Below are 14,473 nucleotides of genomic sequence, written 5' to 3' on the forward strand. Positions count from 1 at the left end.
TTCCTCATGATGATCTCCTTAAAAGATGTTCTCTAACATCATTGAATGATCGAAGAGACAAATTCTCACTTTCTTTTCTTCATAAGCTATGTCAGGGTGTTATAGACAGCTGTGATTTGATTAGTTATTTATACTTTCATGTTCCTCTTGCAACATCCAGGCATGATCAGTGTTTTTATTTATCAACTCCTCGTACGAATATTCTCAAATACTCTCCTATATACCAAATATGCAGTTACTATAATAACCATCAAGAGTCTTTGGACCTATTTGCAAACGTGTCAACTAATAATAATCATTGAGTGAACATGCATTATATTCATGGTGTTTTACATAGGTTAAGTATGTTAGTATACATCTTTTTTTTTGTATTATGTTATTTAGGTATTAAATGTATTGTATTTTTCTGTTTTTACCCATCCTGTAAATGGAATTTTCTGTTGGGTGGTGTATAAAATAAAATAAAATAAAATAAAATAAAAAAATAAAATTAAATTATAAAAAAAATAATAATACGGCCCTACTGAAAATAAAAAATGATGCTGTTTTTAGATAGAACAGTTTGTTATTGGCAAAAAGCGTACATTCACTTTTTTCCTAACTCTTATAGTTTCATGGCAAAATTGGTTTTTTGGGAAGGGTGCTTCTGGATTCTGTCGATAAACTTTAGGAAGATGTTCCTCATAAAACCTAAAAAAATATAATAAAAATATAGGCAATATAGGAATTTTAAACCAAAGGAACAACCATATTTGGTCCTACGAGAATCCACAGGCGGTAAGGGAACATAGTTTTCAGCATGAATTCCAATTTAACGTATGGTTGGGTGTGTTGGACAACACTATAGTTGGTCCCTAAATCCTTCCTCATCGGTGAAATGCTGACATGTTTACCGAGTTCCTTGAAAATGGTTTTCAAGATCTGTTAGAAGATGTTCCGCTTAATACTCGAATGAACAGTTGGTTTCAACTAGATGGTTGCCCTGCCCATTTCGGTAGGGGTCCTAGGGACCTAGGGAGTGGTTAAACATTAATTATTCCAGGAGATGGATTGGTCGTGGAGGACCTGCAGCGTATCCCGCACGTTCACCGGACTTGACACCGATGGATTATTTCGTTTGGGGTGCTGTTAAACAAAAAGTCTACGAGGTGCCAGTTGATTAGAAGATCTAAGACAGCGAATAGTCCAAGCGTGTCGAGAATTAACTCCAATTCAGTGTCGATCGGCCACTACATAATTAGAAGATGTCGTGCTTGTCTGCAGTCTGGAGGCGCCCATTTTGAACAAAATATTTTTTAAATCATTTCATTTTTGATTCACTTTTCGCTTTGTCTAGGTATAATATTAATTGGTAATTTTTTGGTTGTTACAATTTACAAATAAATTTTCATGTATTGTTTGCCATCTTATTTTATTTAAATGTACCCAATACAAGTACCTAAATGAAGTGACCACAAACCGCCTGAAAAAATTTAGGAGTATTGCAAGAGTCGTTACGTTGTCGCATTATAACATAGTCACATTAGATGTTCGTTACTTAAATATTTCTATTGTTTTCATCATCATTTTTTTTCTAAAAAAAAAAATCACCCTATATCTCAAGAACGAAGCATCTCCTAAATAATTTTAATACTGTTGGTTAAACCCAAGGGAAGGGGAGATAAAAAGTCTTATTTGACTCACACACACTCGAGACTAAGACCAATTTTAATAAGTACTATATTTTTTTAGGTTTTATGAGGAACGTGTCCCTAAAGTTTATCGACAGAATCCAGAAGCACCCTTCCGAAAAATCAATTTTGTCATGAAACTATAAGAGTTAGGAAAAAAAGTGAATGTACACTTTTTGTCAATAACAAACTGTTCTATCTAAAAACAGCATCATTTTTTATTTTTAGTAGGGCCGTTTTATTTTTTTTTATAATTTAATGAGTCCCCATAACTCCGCCACTGGTTGCTTGAGGGACCTCTACTTCTACCTATGGAAAAATGGTATCTTATAAGATGTGATAGCCTTCTTCACTTAGAAGTTATTTAAAAAATTCGAATTTTTAAAAAAATCTTTAATGCCCTATATTTCGAAAATGAAGCGTCTCTGGAAAAAACTTTATACTTGATTTTTTTCTTATTTTTTTTCTGAGGAATATCCTGAAAGTTTGTCGACTTAATCCTGAAACACCCTGTATAGGAGAGTACTGCTCCGAAAGTTTTGAAAAGTTGGCAACATGGCAATGTCCCTAGTGCGAACACAACTAAAATATCTAGAACTCTCCAGCATTTCCGGCTATACCGGAAGTCGACACCAACTTCCTTCTTTTAAATGGGACACCTTATATTATAGCATTTTTGGATTCTACGTGAAATTTGAGAGTCACTTTATTAAATATTTCCTACTAGGAGTTATAGAATTTGAGATATTAATATTTAAGGAAAAAATTTGACACATGCAAGGGTTCGCGGAGATACTAGTAACTCTTTTCAGTAGCGTGATATCAAGCGGATTTTTGGTACCTGTAAAGGGCATAGGTAACACTAAGTAATGGTATACCAACAAGTTAAAACGATTAATACAAGGTGTTTCATTTTTGCTGTTACCTTTTGGTATCTTCAAACAGCTATAACTTTGTTAACTTAAATGGAACACCCTGTATTTTTTTACTCTATCGTGTGCAGATTGAAATTTCCTTTCAAGCCATATAAACATTGTTAGGGTTGCCGTTACTACTTTTAGAGATATTTACAAATTTCTATCTTAGGACAGTTTTTCTCAACCTGTTGTCAAATTGGCCATGACCAGAAACACTCCAAAACAATTGAAATAACTTGACATTTGTCAAGTTAGTCGTGAAATTATTGTTATGGATTATAGTTTTTCCTGAAAATTTAAATAAAAATGAAAAAGAGAATATTTGAGGATTATTTTAATTTGTTTGTTATTTATGAAGAAAGCAGATTCTCTACATGTTCTTGAAATTACTTTGTCACATTTTCCATAAATATCAAGCAAATTAAAATAATCCTCATTAGTAAAATTTAAACGACTCTCACGCATTTTTAATTAAATTTTCGGAAAAAACTATACAGACATAACAATAATTTGACAACTAACTTGACAAATGAAATGTAACTTCAATTGTTTTTGGAGTGTTTCTAGTCATGGCTAATTTGGCAGCAGATCTGATACGAGAATAACTGTCCAAAAAATAGAAAATTGCAAATATCTCTAAAAGTAGTAACGGCAACTATAACAATGATTATATGGCTTGAAAGGAAATTACAATCTGCATACGACAGAGCAAAAAAATACAGAGTGTTTCATTTAAGTTAACAAAGTTATAGCTGTTTGAAATTATCCAAATGTAATGGCAAAAATAAAACACCTAGTATTAAATGTGTTAATTTCTTGGTATACCATAATATAATGTTACCCTTTACAGGTACCAAAAATCCGCTTGATATCACGCTCCTGAAAAGACTTACCTACTAGCATCTCCGCAAACCCTTGTACCTGTCAAATTTTTTCTTTAAAAATTAATATCTCAAAATCTATAACTCCTAGGTATAGGGAATATTTAATAAAGTGACCGGTATAACTGGAAGTGCTAGAGAGTTCTAGATGTTTTAGGTGTATTCGGCCCAAGGACATTGCCTTGTTGCCAAATTTTTTAATTTTTCGGAGCACTACTTTCCTAGATATCAATCGACGCAGTTCCCGGTGGGACACCCTGTATATTATTATCTGGTATTTTAGTAGTAAACGTTTCAAGTGGTTTATTTGACAAAACTTTTGAGTTCTTTGTTTTATAGTTGTCACTTTGACGTTTCAGGAAAACCAGTTCTCCAACATTTTGTGTTAGCAACTGCTAACAGTAGGTATCTACTGACGCAGTAAAATACATGGTATCCCAGAAATAAGTGCCAAAATATGTTTACAGACAAAAAGTTTTTAAATAGTTTCGTTAATTATTATTTTTCTCGAACGCAACAAAGTTCCAAGTTATTGCATCAAATTAATTAAACTTTATAAAAATGTGTTGTGTATTTCATGCTTACTCAATCGAGGTGACCTTCAAATAACCCATAATATAATGACCGTATTATCGATCATTTGCCTTATACGTTAATGTTTATAAATAGTTGCATAAACCCTATCAAATATAAGCTGGAGAAGATTTTGTTCATTCATTCCTATCAAATTAAATATACTTATCTTTTCTAGATACTAGGTGCTGTTTTATGCAATCATGGGTCCGATAAGAGAAATTAAATTAACTCCTGCCTACATTTTCAACTATTAAAATGGTTTTTAATATCGGGCAGAATTTATGAGACGTTTATTTATTTTTAGAAGCAAGAAATAACGAATGTAATTTTGATTCTTATTGACAAAAGGGAAATAATTATTTTTACATAGTAGACCGATAGCATAAGCTTATATACTAGTTAAATAGACAGTAAAACGCGCATAATAGGCTGCGCATTCTTCTAAGTCTGTAGAGACCCTCCACACTTCGCCAGCTGAGTGTAAAGCTATGGTTTGTTAGAGCTGTAGGCGACGTAAAGCAGACAGTCAGTTGTGCGGGTCGGACTTACGTAGGAATCAAGAACACAAGAAAATGGGTAGCTGGTTTGTTAGAGTCTGCTACTCACGGTAGGCAGAAAATTATGTGCGTCGTCGGTTCAGTCGAAATCAAATTCGATTTGATTTCAACGCAGCCATTCAGTTGAGCTGACAGCGTACAGTGCTAAAAAGGCATTTATTTTTAACGAATTTTAAAATGGCAACCAAGTTTTCACCAGAGAAAGACGATAAATTAATCGATCTGGTACGAAAACTGCCCCCATTGTATACCGTCCCTTCTAAACGTCTGTTCATTCGATCTTCACTTTTAATTTGACGACAAGTAATCAAATTTAAAAGATTTTTTGTCATGTTCTTTTTTAATAAGTATTGTCAGCAAAAAATGTTCAGCCATTGTCATTAAAAAAAAATTTTGCCAAAATAATAATAAATATTTTCGTCTGCACTTATCAGCATACAATCATAAGCATTAAATCTAACAAAACACCCTCCTTTAAAACCGATAAAGTTGAACGCTACAGATTCTGCTAACCGCGTATGTCGTCTGCGACGCACAGTTCTAACAAACCAAAGCTTTATAAACAGGGACGTATTAAAAAAATTTTAGTTTGGCAATTCAGAATGAGCGAAAAAATAAGCCCATCGCCCATCTACAGCTTTTAAGTGTGAAATTAATTATTACAATGGTGTAAATTTAAGTTTATTTGGATCTCTAAAAAATGTATATAATGTTTAATTATATTTAAATTATTAAATAAAGAAACATGGCTATAACGTTAGGTAATAGCTATTATTTCTTACTAGTACTCAATGAAACGTGGTAGGTTTTGTTATACCTACTGGTTACTATGGTACGTTGTTTATTATCAATTATTTAATAAACAGTTCTATCTGAATTTGGTAAAAATGCAATAAAGTCATTGTCAATTTGATTTATTATAGATTTATTATTTTTTCATTATTCTACTAGTGAAACAAAGTTAGTTTATTCCACTAGTGGATAAAGTATCATTTTAGATGGTTCGTATGTGTGGATTGAAATATTTTAAACATAATATTTGCATACATTTTGAAAAAATCTTTCGTCCTGTGATTTACAAAATACATTTCGTATTATTACTTTGCACAAAAAAGTATTTTCGAGCGAATTTACTGCTTTTAGTCATTTCAATTATACAGTGTAGGAAAGTACCGATGGTCTATCAGAAGTTACGTGAGAGCGATAAAGTAAGCCATAGAAATCCATGTGATAGACAAGGATGGCTGTAATGAAGGCGTCTAATAGTCAACGCCCACTTCGCCTTTCCACAAATAAGAAGTGGATCTTATTTGTGGAAAGGCGAAACGGGCGGTGACTATGAGAGGCATTCACTATAGCCATCCTTCTCTATCGCATGGATTTCTATGGCTTACTTTATCGCTCTCGCGTAACCTCAGATAGACCATTGGTACTTTCCTACCCTGTATATGTGGTAATGTGAAAACATTATCTAAAATTATATGCAAAAAATATGTGATCACAATTAAGTATACTTTTTAAAATTTGATAAATAATACCTAAATGTTTATTAGAAATATAAAACATGGTTGAGAAAGCGAAAATCTTAATACCTATTAATGTCAATATTTTTTAAGGACGCCAGCTTTAACATTTTAAAATAAAATGTAACTATAGTAATAAAACTAAATAAAGCTAAGGAAATAATTATTTTTTCTTTGAACTGATTTAACAGAATTAAGTTAGAGATACCTAAGCGATTTTTGGCTCAAGTCAAAGATTTTCAAAAAGGGGTTACCTACATTTTGTTTTACTTTTTATTTGTTGTCATTTTTCAGCCAAATGTTTCTCTTTCTATTTAATTTTCTCTTCTCACAAGTTTAGTACTTAGCTAGTTTCATTTTTTACCTTACTTTTTAATTTCTTCATTGTATTACGTCAGCAAATGTTATAAAAATATAAAAGAATAAAATGATTTATTTAAGTTTCTTTGTTTTTTATCTGTTGTATCCTATTTCTTTCTGCGATTTTTATATAAGTATTCTTTTTTCCTATGTCGTCTAATTTGTTTTATCTTCATTAGATTCCCGTCTGTCCTTACAGGCCTGCCTTGATTTAACATTATTTTTTTATAAGAATTTATGTAAATTAATACAAGTAACAATGTTCATAAACATTAATAAATTCATATTTATTTATTTGTAAGATAGATGGTGCTTGTTTCTCTATTTTCCTTTTCAGTTCGGGAAATATGTAGGTAAATCATGTTGGGTTCAACGAAACTATTACTTACTACAACCAATTATTACCGAGTGCCAGATTATTTCCTCACTGGTAAAGTTTCGCCATTTACGGCAAACTTAAAATAAACATCTAATTAGGTACGCGTGACTGAAACCCACAACAAGTAGTTGTTATAACTAGGAAACACTACGGTGTTGTAGTTTCATTCATTCATTAACATTCTTAAAAGATTTCTTCAAAGGTAGGCAGCTGAGGTATGAATAGGTAAATAGTTTAAAATGTAAAACCAAGTAAATAATAATATGTGACGTTTAATGGTTAGTACTGTTAAGTAGAACATTTTCTGTTGAAATTCGAAATTCAAAAATGTCTCTGTGCTTGATGTGACTAGGAAGAACCAACCGTCTCCGTCGCTTACTCGATATCGTGATTAGGTTGCTCAAACTGAATACAAAGATATTTCCCTGCAATGAATTATGCATAATACTTCATTGATGATATTTAGTGGTTTTTATCGTTTTTATAAAAATGTATTCCAAGTTTTTTTATGTCCAAAAGTACTTGGTACAGTGCCATCCTTGTAAGTATGTTCCGGTATAGTCTTTCCGATCTCACTTGAAGAACCAAGAGGATGACAGTATATGTACCAGGTTCGGTCGCTAACGCAGCAACTCGGCGTTGAAATATTTGAAAAACTTGTTCCCATATACAGGTCTGGTGGAACTAAACGTGCATGTGGTAGAAATCTATACGACCAGTTGAAAAATGGGCGTGCGGGCAAACGGTATTACGCACTGTTGTTCTGGTCGACTGCGTCATAAATTTCAGTTGTCGACAAGTCGCCTGGCAGTGCAGTGCAGCAATGCGGAATTTGGTGTGATGCAAGTAATTTTAATTTTTTATAGGCACCTTCTATTAATCATTCATATTACAATTGCGAAAGGGAGAAATAAGAGGGATATTTGGTTTACTAATATTATTACAACATGGCATTTTGGAGACCTTTTCCTCCGAGAAAATTATTGAAGTTGTAGTATTTTTAACCTTTACATTGTTGGGCTACTGTACTCTTTCTTGGGAAATAAATTATTAAAATTGCTCTTTTTGATTATTTTACAAAATTGTATTTGTACAAAAATGCACAGGCACTCTGTGCATTTTTGTACAGTTTGTACAATTTTTTTTTGGATAAATTCTAAATCATCCTGTATAACATAAACGGGAACAGATATATATAATTTAATGGAGTTTGGTACTCTTAAGTAGTTCTCAGAGAGCTTCAGTACCCATCAAATCATTTTTTATATTGCCATGGAACAGTGTATTTAATGTTAATGTTTTTTTTATTTCCTTTGCAGTGACGATTAAATTTCGCTAAAATTACACAACATTCTGTTTCACCGGCTGTGATTGTGAGGAAAATACAAATTTTGAAAATATTCCCTGTGCGAATCGACTGAAAATCAAAATACAGGAAGTCAAAGCACTCACAAATTCGTCACTCTATACAAGCCCTGTACTTTTGGTTTTAAATATTCCATAGATCCACCAACTTTTTATGTGACCCTACAACAGCTGAAACTCTTTCAAAAAATTGATCCGAGGAAAGAAAGTATATATCGCCAGAAACGTAAATCTGCTGTCTTAACTGATACACCAATAAGAATAGGCGAGAGGTTCACCTCTAAAAAGATGCTTCTAAATGAAGGTAACCGACTAAATTTTTAAAACAAAACTTACAGCATGAAACTTTTTTTATTTTGTAGTGTATTTTTCTGATAATTTACATATATTCTTTATATTTTTCGGCGTGGTCAGTCAATTGTTATAAACAAAAAAGTTGTAAAAAAAATTACTCGCCGATTGGCTTTAAAAACAGTTTTTCTTTGTAAAATGGACCAAAATAAACACTTTCTGTTCTTTGACAAAAATTCGAAAAATGTTTCGTTTCCGAGATATTTACAATTTAATGTGAAAAAAGTGACGAAATCGACAAACTTTCGGAATTTTTTTCTCAAAAACTACTAACAGAGTTTAATTCTAAAAAAACATAACAATCGGCAGATCTTTTACTTTAAGATACGTATATTTTTTTGGTATAGGTCAATTATTTTATTGAAGGTCTAAAGCGAATAAAAAAACAGTATTTTAAAGAAAATCATGATAATCAAATACGCATCAAAATGGCGGCGCAAATTTTTTTTTACAATATCTTGGACTAGATTATATTTACAGTAAACATAATGTTATTAGGATATTTTTAATCGATATATAACAATAACATGCGGAAATAAAGTATTTTAATAATGCATGCTATCGGTGGCTGTGATACATGTTCGATATCTAATATTGGAAAAAATACTGCTTTAAAGGCTTTATATAAACTTACAGATGATGAATTAAATATATTTGCTAATTTAGAAAGTTTAACTTTAGAAGATGCGCTTGAAATTTTGACGTTATATTTATCAAAAATTCTTAAAAAAATGGAAATATTGCTCGAAATCTATAAATAAATTAAGACATACAATTGCTTTTAAAAAATGCTGCAAGCGATAGATTGCCACTTTCCTACCCATTATTGCAACATTATTTGAGGTCATAAAGTCAAATAAGCGAATGGAAGCAGGCTACAAATAGTGAAATTGTCACTCTAGATCCATTGAGACATGGATGGAAAATCGAAGATAGGTACTTGTTCCTATACAATAAATTATCCAATAACTTTTTTATTTTTCGAGACTGCTAGGTCAATTATTATTATTAGGACAATTTTACGATTTAAAAAGCTTATTTAGTTTAGTTTTGGTATAACTTTCAAGTCAATTTTAGCCATTTATAAAACCAAAAATCGATATTTAAATTTTACTAATTAGGTACTTGCAAAAACCTTACTCCGGCTACAAAACCAAAAAAAATGATCTTTTGAACATTTGTATTGTTAACATATATCGATTAAAAAAAATCATAATAATGTTTATTGTAAATTTAATCTAATCCAAGGTATTGTAAAAAGAAAATTCAAAGTTGAAGTGTTATCATAATTTTCTTTAAAAGACTTTTTTTTACTCGCTTTAGACCTTCAATAAAATGATTGACCAATACCAAAAAAATATATCTTAAAGTAGAAAATCTGCCGATTATTATGATTTTTTTAGAATTAAAATCTGTTCAGTAGTTTTTGAGGAAAAAATTCCGAAAGTTTGTCGATTTCGTCACTTTTTTCACATTAAATTGTGAATGTCTCGTAAACGAAACATTTTTCGTCGTCCATTTTATATCAAAAAACTGTTTTCAAAGCCATTCGGCGACTAAATTTTTCTTTACAACTTTTTTGTTTATAGCAGTTGACTGGCCACGCCGAAAAATATAAAAAATATATGTGATTTATCAGAAAAATACACTTTATAAAATAAAAAAGTTTCATGCTGTAGGTTTTTGTTTTAAAAATTTAGTCGGTTCCTTGTAACATTGAACTTGATGAATTTATTGGATTGAAAATTGGAACCGATAAAACAGGTTCAAGAAAATTGGTTTCACATCAATCGCACATCTCTCACGACGGCCCCATCGCGCTTATGACGACTCACCTGTATCCATGGCGGGTCCCCTCGGCTGGGCCGGCACGAGTCACCAACACAAAAAAATCCGCCAACACAAGACGGCAGCGGTCCGCCAAACGGCGCATAAAACCGCTCCACGATAACAATCAACGGCCCGTGCGAATTAAATCTACCATTAAAACCGTTTAGCGGGCGCGAGACTGGCGCGATGCGAATCGGTGCGTTCAGTGGGATCAGAAAAATGTGCGGCGCACCGTCCCGCAGCACTTGCGACAAATATCGGTGACCATTTGAGTGGAACTTCACGGTGTTCGAGCGATATTGATACGGCGGGCCGGCGGCCCCGCCCCGGGCCTATAAAATGGCTGGTTAGAGCCAACGGCAGGCTGGAAACGGCTCGGGAAGGCGGGAAGGACGCTCATTGGCGCGCATCGGGGGTACGCACGATGTAGCAGGGGAATGTGCTGTGTAATTCGCTTTTGATTAGAGTGGCATTTTTTTTCAGGGACTAGTCGGAATACGAGCGAATGCGAAGCATTAAATTGGCGTGGATACTTTCAGTTAAATTTTAAACATTGGTCAAATTGGAGCCGACACCGAAAAAAAGATGAGAAGTAATCCTAAATTCCTTAATGAAGCGGGAGGAGGGGGCAGATTGCTTTCTTAAATTTTTCAGATATTTATTTATTTTTATTTATTTATTTAGTTGGAAACAGCTGCCAAGACAGGACGGAGCCCAATTATAAGGCAGGTATAATACAGATTAAAAAACAGATAAAATTTACATTAATATAATTAAAACAAAAATAGAAAATACACACCATACAGGGTCGGAAAGTCCCCATGGTTCATCCGCCGTTACGTGAAAGCGAGTCATAGAAATCCATGCGAAAGAGAAGAATGGCTATAATGAAGGCGTCTCATAGTCAACGCCCATTTCGCCCTTCCACAAATAAGATCCACTTCCATTCATTCTAAAACTGAATAAGATTGCTACGCGGCCTGTAATTCTCAATTAGAGTTTTGTCATCTTTTTTAAAAATAGGACAAATCTTTGACTGTTTCCATAGTCTAGGAAATATTAAAGAACCTAGTGATAAGTTGAAAACGAACGTTAAAGGCTTAGATATATTCATATGAGTAACTAAATAAGAGGGTTTTATTCTGTATCTTCTGTTGGCAGAAGCGGCAGAGTACGCCAACTGTAGTTATTGTGGCAAACGACACACTCGGAAACCATAGACCTAAAAATAATTAAGAAAACTGCATAGGAAAACACAATTAGAGTAACTTCTAATTCTACTGTCTAATAGATACATCACAAAACAGTTGTTAATGGTTTGTTGATAATTAAAATTAAGATGAACCATTGACAGCGGTTTCATGACCCATTATGAAACACTTTAAATCAAAAAAATTTACATGCAGACTCTTGTTATTATTTTTTTAAAGAAACCATTAAAACCTGCAAATTTCAAAGAAATTTTATTAAAGAATTATTTGCCTGCCTTTATGTAAAATAATATTGCAGTTACTTGCCAAAAATTATTTCGAATTCGAAATAATGGTCATGTATCTTTCGTAGTAAACCTTGGAAGCGTCTAGATTTATCAACTTCATAACACTGTACCATGTGGCTGAAATTTGCTTGTTTTATTCTGTGAAAATTTAATATTATTGTTATATAAAACATTTCTTGTATTTTTAAGCAAATGAGCAACGTCAAAAATGGGAATAATTTCCTCGCCATTAACATTAAAAGTATGGATTTATCTGATGACTCGGAAACTAATCTGTTAGATGAAACTGTCTGATAGATGATCTGTTAGTGGAACCTTGATCACAAACTGTACAAATTATTATTAATCCGCAAGACTGCAAGGCTAAAATTATTTCAATTAACAAAATTTGTAGGTCCTTTGTTTTTATAACGTCTTTTGTGAAATAATACGCAATAGGTTGCTTCCAATGTTTACTAATACCTTGCACCAAAAACACTATAGTCTGTTTGGAAATGAAAGAGAGTAATAAAACCCCGAGATAAGAACCGTCCATGGGCGTGGTAATATTTCGTTTCAGGTAATTATCGGGTAACACTAATGNCCAAAATCGACATATCCCGTTACTTGAGCTTTACAAGTGTCATAATTTAAACCCACAGACAGAGCTATTTCATCAAATACTAAACAACAAACTTTATGTCTTGTAATCATTTTACTAACACGTCTGATAATTATTTCCGTAACAACTTTTCATTTATTCCAACATCTAAATGTATTTAGCCTAAATATTTCCTTATGGAAGATTTAGAGGGCAGCACAAAAAATTTCTGTAAAAACCTGTAGCACCTTGACCCACGTTTGTAAATTGTTAAAGCAAGTGCTTTATTTTCTGAATTATGGATAGGTCATTTCTTTTCGCAATTTTTAATTTGTGACTCAATAAATTTTACTCCTACTGGATCAAGATGTTNGCAAGTGCTTTATTTTCTGAATTATGGATAGGTCATTTCTTTTCGCAATTTTTAATTTGTGACTCAATAAATTTTACTCCTACTGGATCAAGATGTTCACTTAATTTTGTAAATAAATTAGAATAGGTAATACAGGGTGATCGAGAATGATTGACCGTGCCGCCACATACTGATTTTTGATGTGCGGCATACCAGTTTTTGATACCAATACTAGAATTATGAGCGCAGGTTGAGGGATTTTAATGGTAAACAAATAATTACGTTCAAACGTCAAATAAATTAGGTTACTGTCAAAATGGAAATTCATAATGAAAATATCAATTATTTAACAAAAATCAAAGTTATTTCACAAATTAAGCAATACTGATGGACCAATAAATGTTATTATTGTTATTATTATTAAAGAGGATGACAGAATCAAATGTAGGTTTAGCCTAACTTTTCCAAAATTCTTATTTCATTTACAATCAGAAAAACGTTTAAATAAAAGTTTGATGTAGCTAATTTTGAATAACGACTTTAAGTGCTGCAGCGATTTTATTTTTAAAAAGTTTTGAGTAAATTTTAAAAGAGAAGCACTATTGTGGCAACATTTCTGGCATTTAAGACGATTCAGCTATACAGCCCTACGCTGCAACCTGCTGTTTTTCATCGAAGCAACTGCTGTATGTTTAATGTTTATAAGACGACTATTTTGCAGCTACTGCTTTCACACTTCTGAATATCCAGCGCAAGCGATCCAACCTAAAAATTTACGCTAAACATTTTTGTTAGCTGTTGAAATTCAGCAAGTCTTAAAAACATTTGCTTCAAGCAAATGCAAGCGGTTGAAGTGCTTGATTATGTTCGACGGCAGAATTGTCTATATGACCAAGAGCAATAAACATCAGTTACATGCAATATGTAATAACACAGTAATTGAAATTTTTTCACATTTTATTGAATATTTTATCTAAAAATTACATAAAATCCATATGGATAACTAAAAAAATATCTATATTTTTACAATAAATGTTCAATATGATGTCCATTGTTGTTCAAGCAGATATTAATTCTCCTTTTCATATTATTAAATACATTCTGTAAAACATTTTGTGTAATACGCCTAATTTCGATTGTAATTGCCTCTTGAAGTTCTTCAATTGTGTGTAACCGTTGAGCAAATACTGAATTTTTTAAAAAACCAAATAAATAATAGTCTAGAGGTGTAAGGTCAGGAGAACGTGGTGCCCATCTATCTCGTCTAATTATTCGATCATCATAATACTCTCTAATCAACTCTAAAGTTTCGTTAGAGGTGTCAGCTGTTGCGCCATCTTGCTGAAAGTATCCATGATGGATTTCATCGTCGTGAAGTTCCTCAAAAAATGGTAACAATATTTGCTGCCGATATACCTTCCCAGTTACATTTTCACGGAGAAAATATGGTCCGATTATTCTTCTACGTGACAGCTACCCAAAACACCAAGTTTCATAAGGTGCAGAGTTGTTTCACGTAAAATATTAGGGTTTTCTGTGTTCCAAGAGTGATAATTTTGGAAGTTACGTACCCACTTAAATGAAACCATGCTTCATCAGTAAAAAATGTTAGTTCTAGAATTTCGTCATCATTC

General features: G+C 32.5%; 1 protein-coding gene across 1 annotated transcript in view; it reads right to left on the bottom strand.

Moving 5' to 3' along the window:
* The window catches only part of LOC108909297 (paired box protein Pax-1), a 55,360-nt gene extending 44,701 nt beyond the window's left edge, over positions 1-10,659 (bottom strand). Inside the window, exon 1 of the mRNA XM_018713603.1 lies at positions 10,415-10,659. Within this exon, the coding sequence (XP_018569119.1) occupies positions 10,415-10,424 (10 nt within the window). The 5' untranslated portion in view covers positions 10,425-10,659. The remainder of the gene's footprint in view (positions 1-10,414) is intronic.
* Between the last annotated feature and the right edge of the window lie 3,814 nt (positions 10,660-14,473).

Source organism: Anoplophora glabripennis, unplaced genomic scaffold (genome assembly GCF_000390285.2).
Source record: "Anoplophora glabripennis isolate ALB-LARVAE unplaced genomic scaffold, Agla_2.0 scaffold445, whole genome shotgun sequence".
Lineage (NCBI taxonomy): Eukaryota > Metazoa > Arthropoda > Insecta > Coleoptera > Cerambycidae > Anoplophora > Anoplophora glabripennis.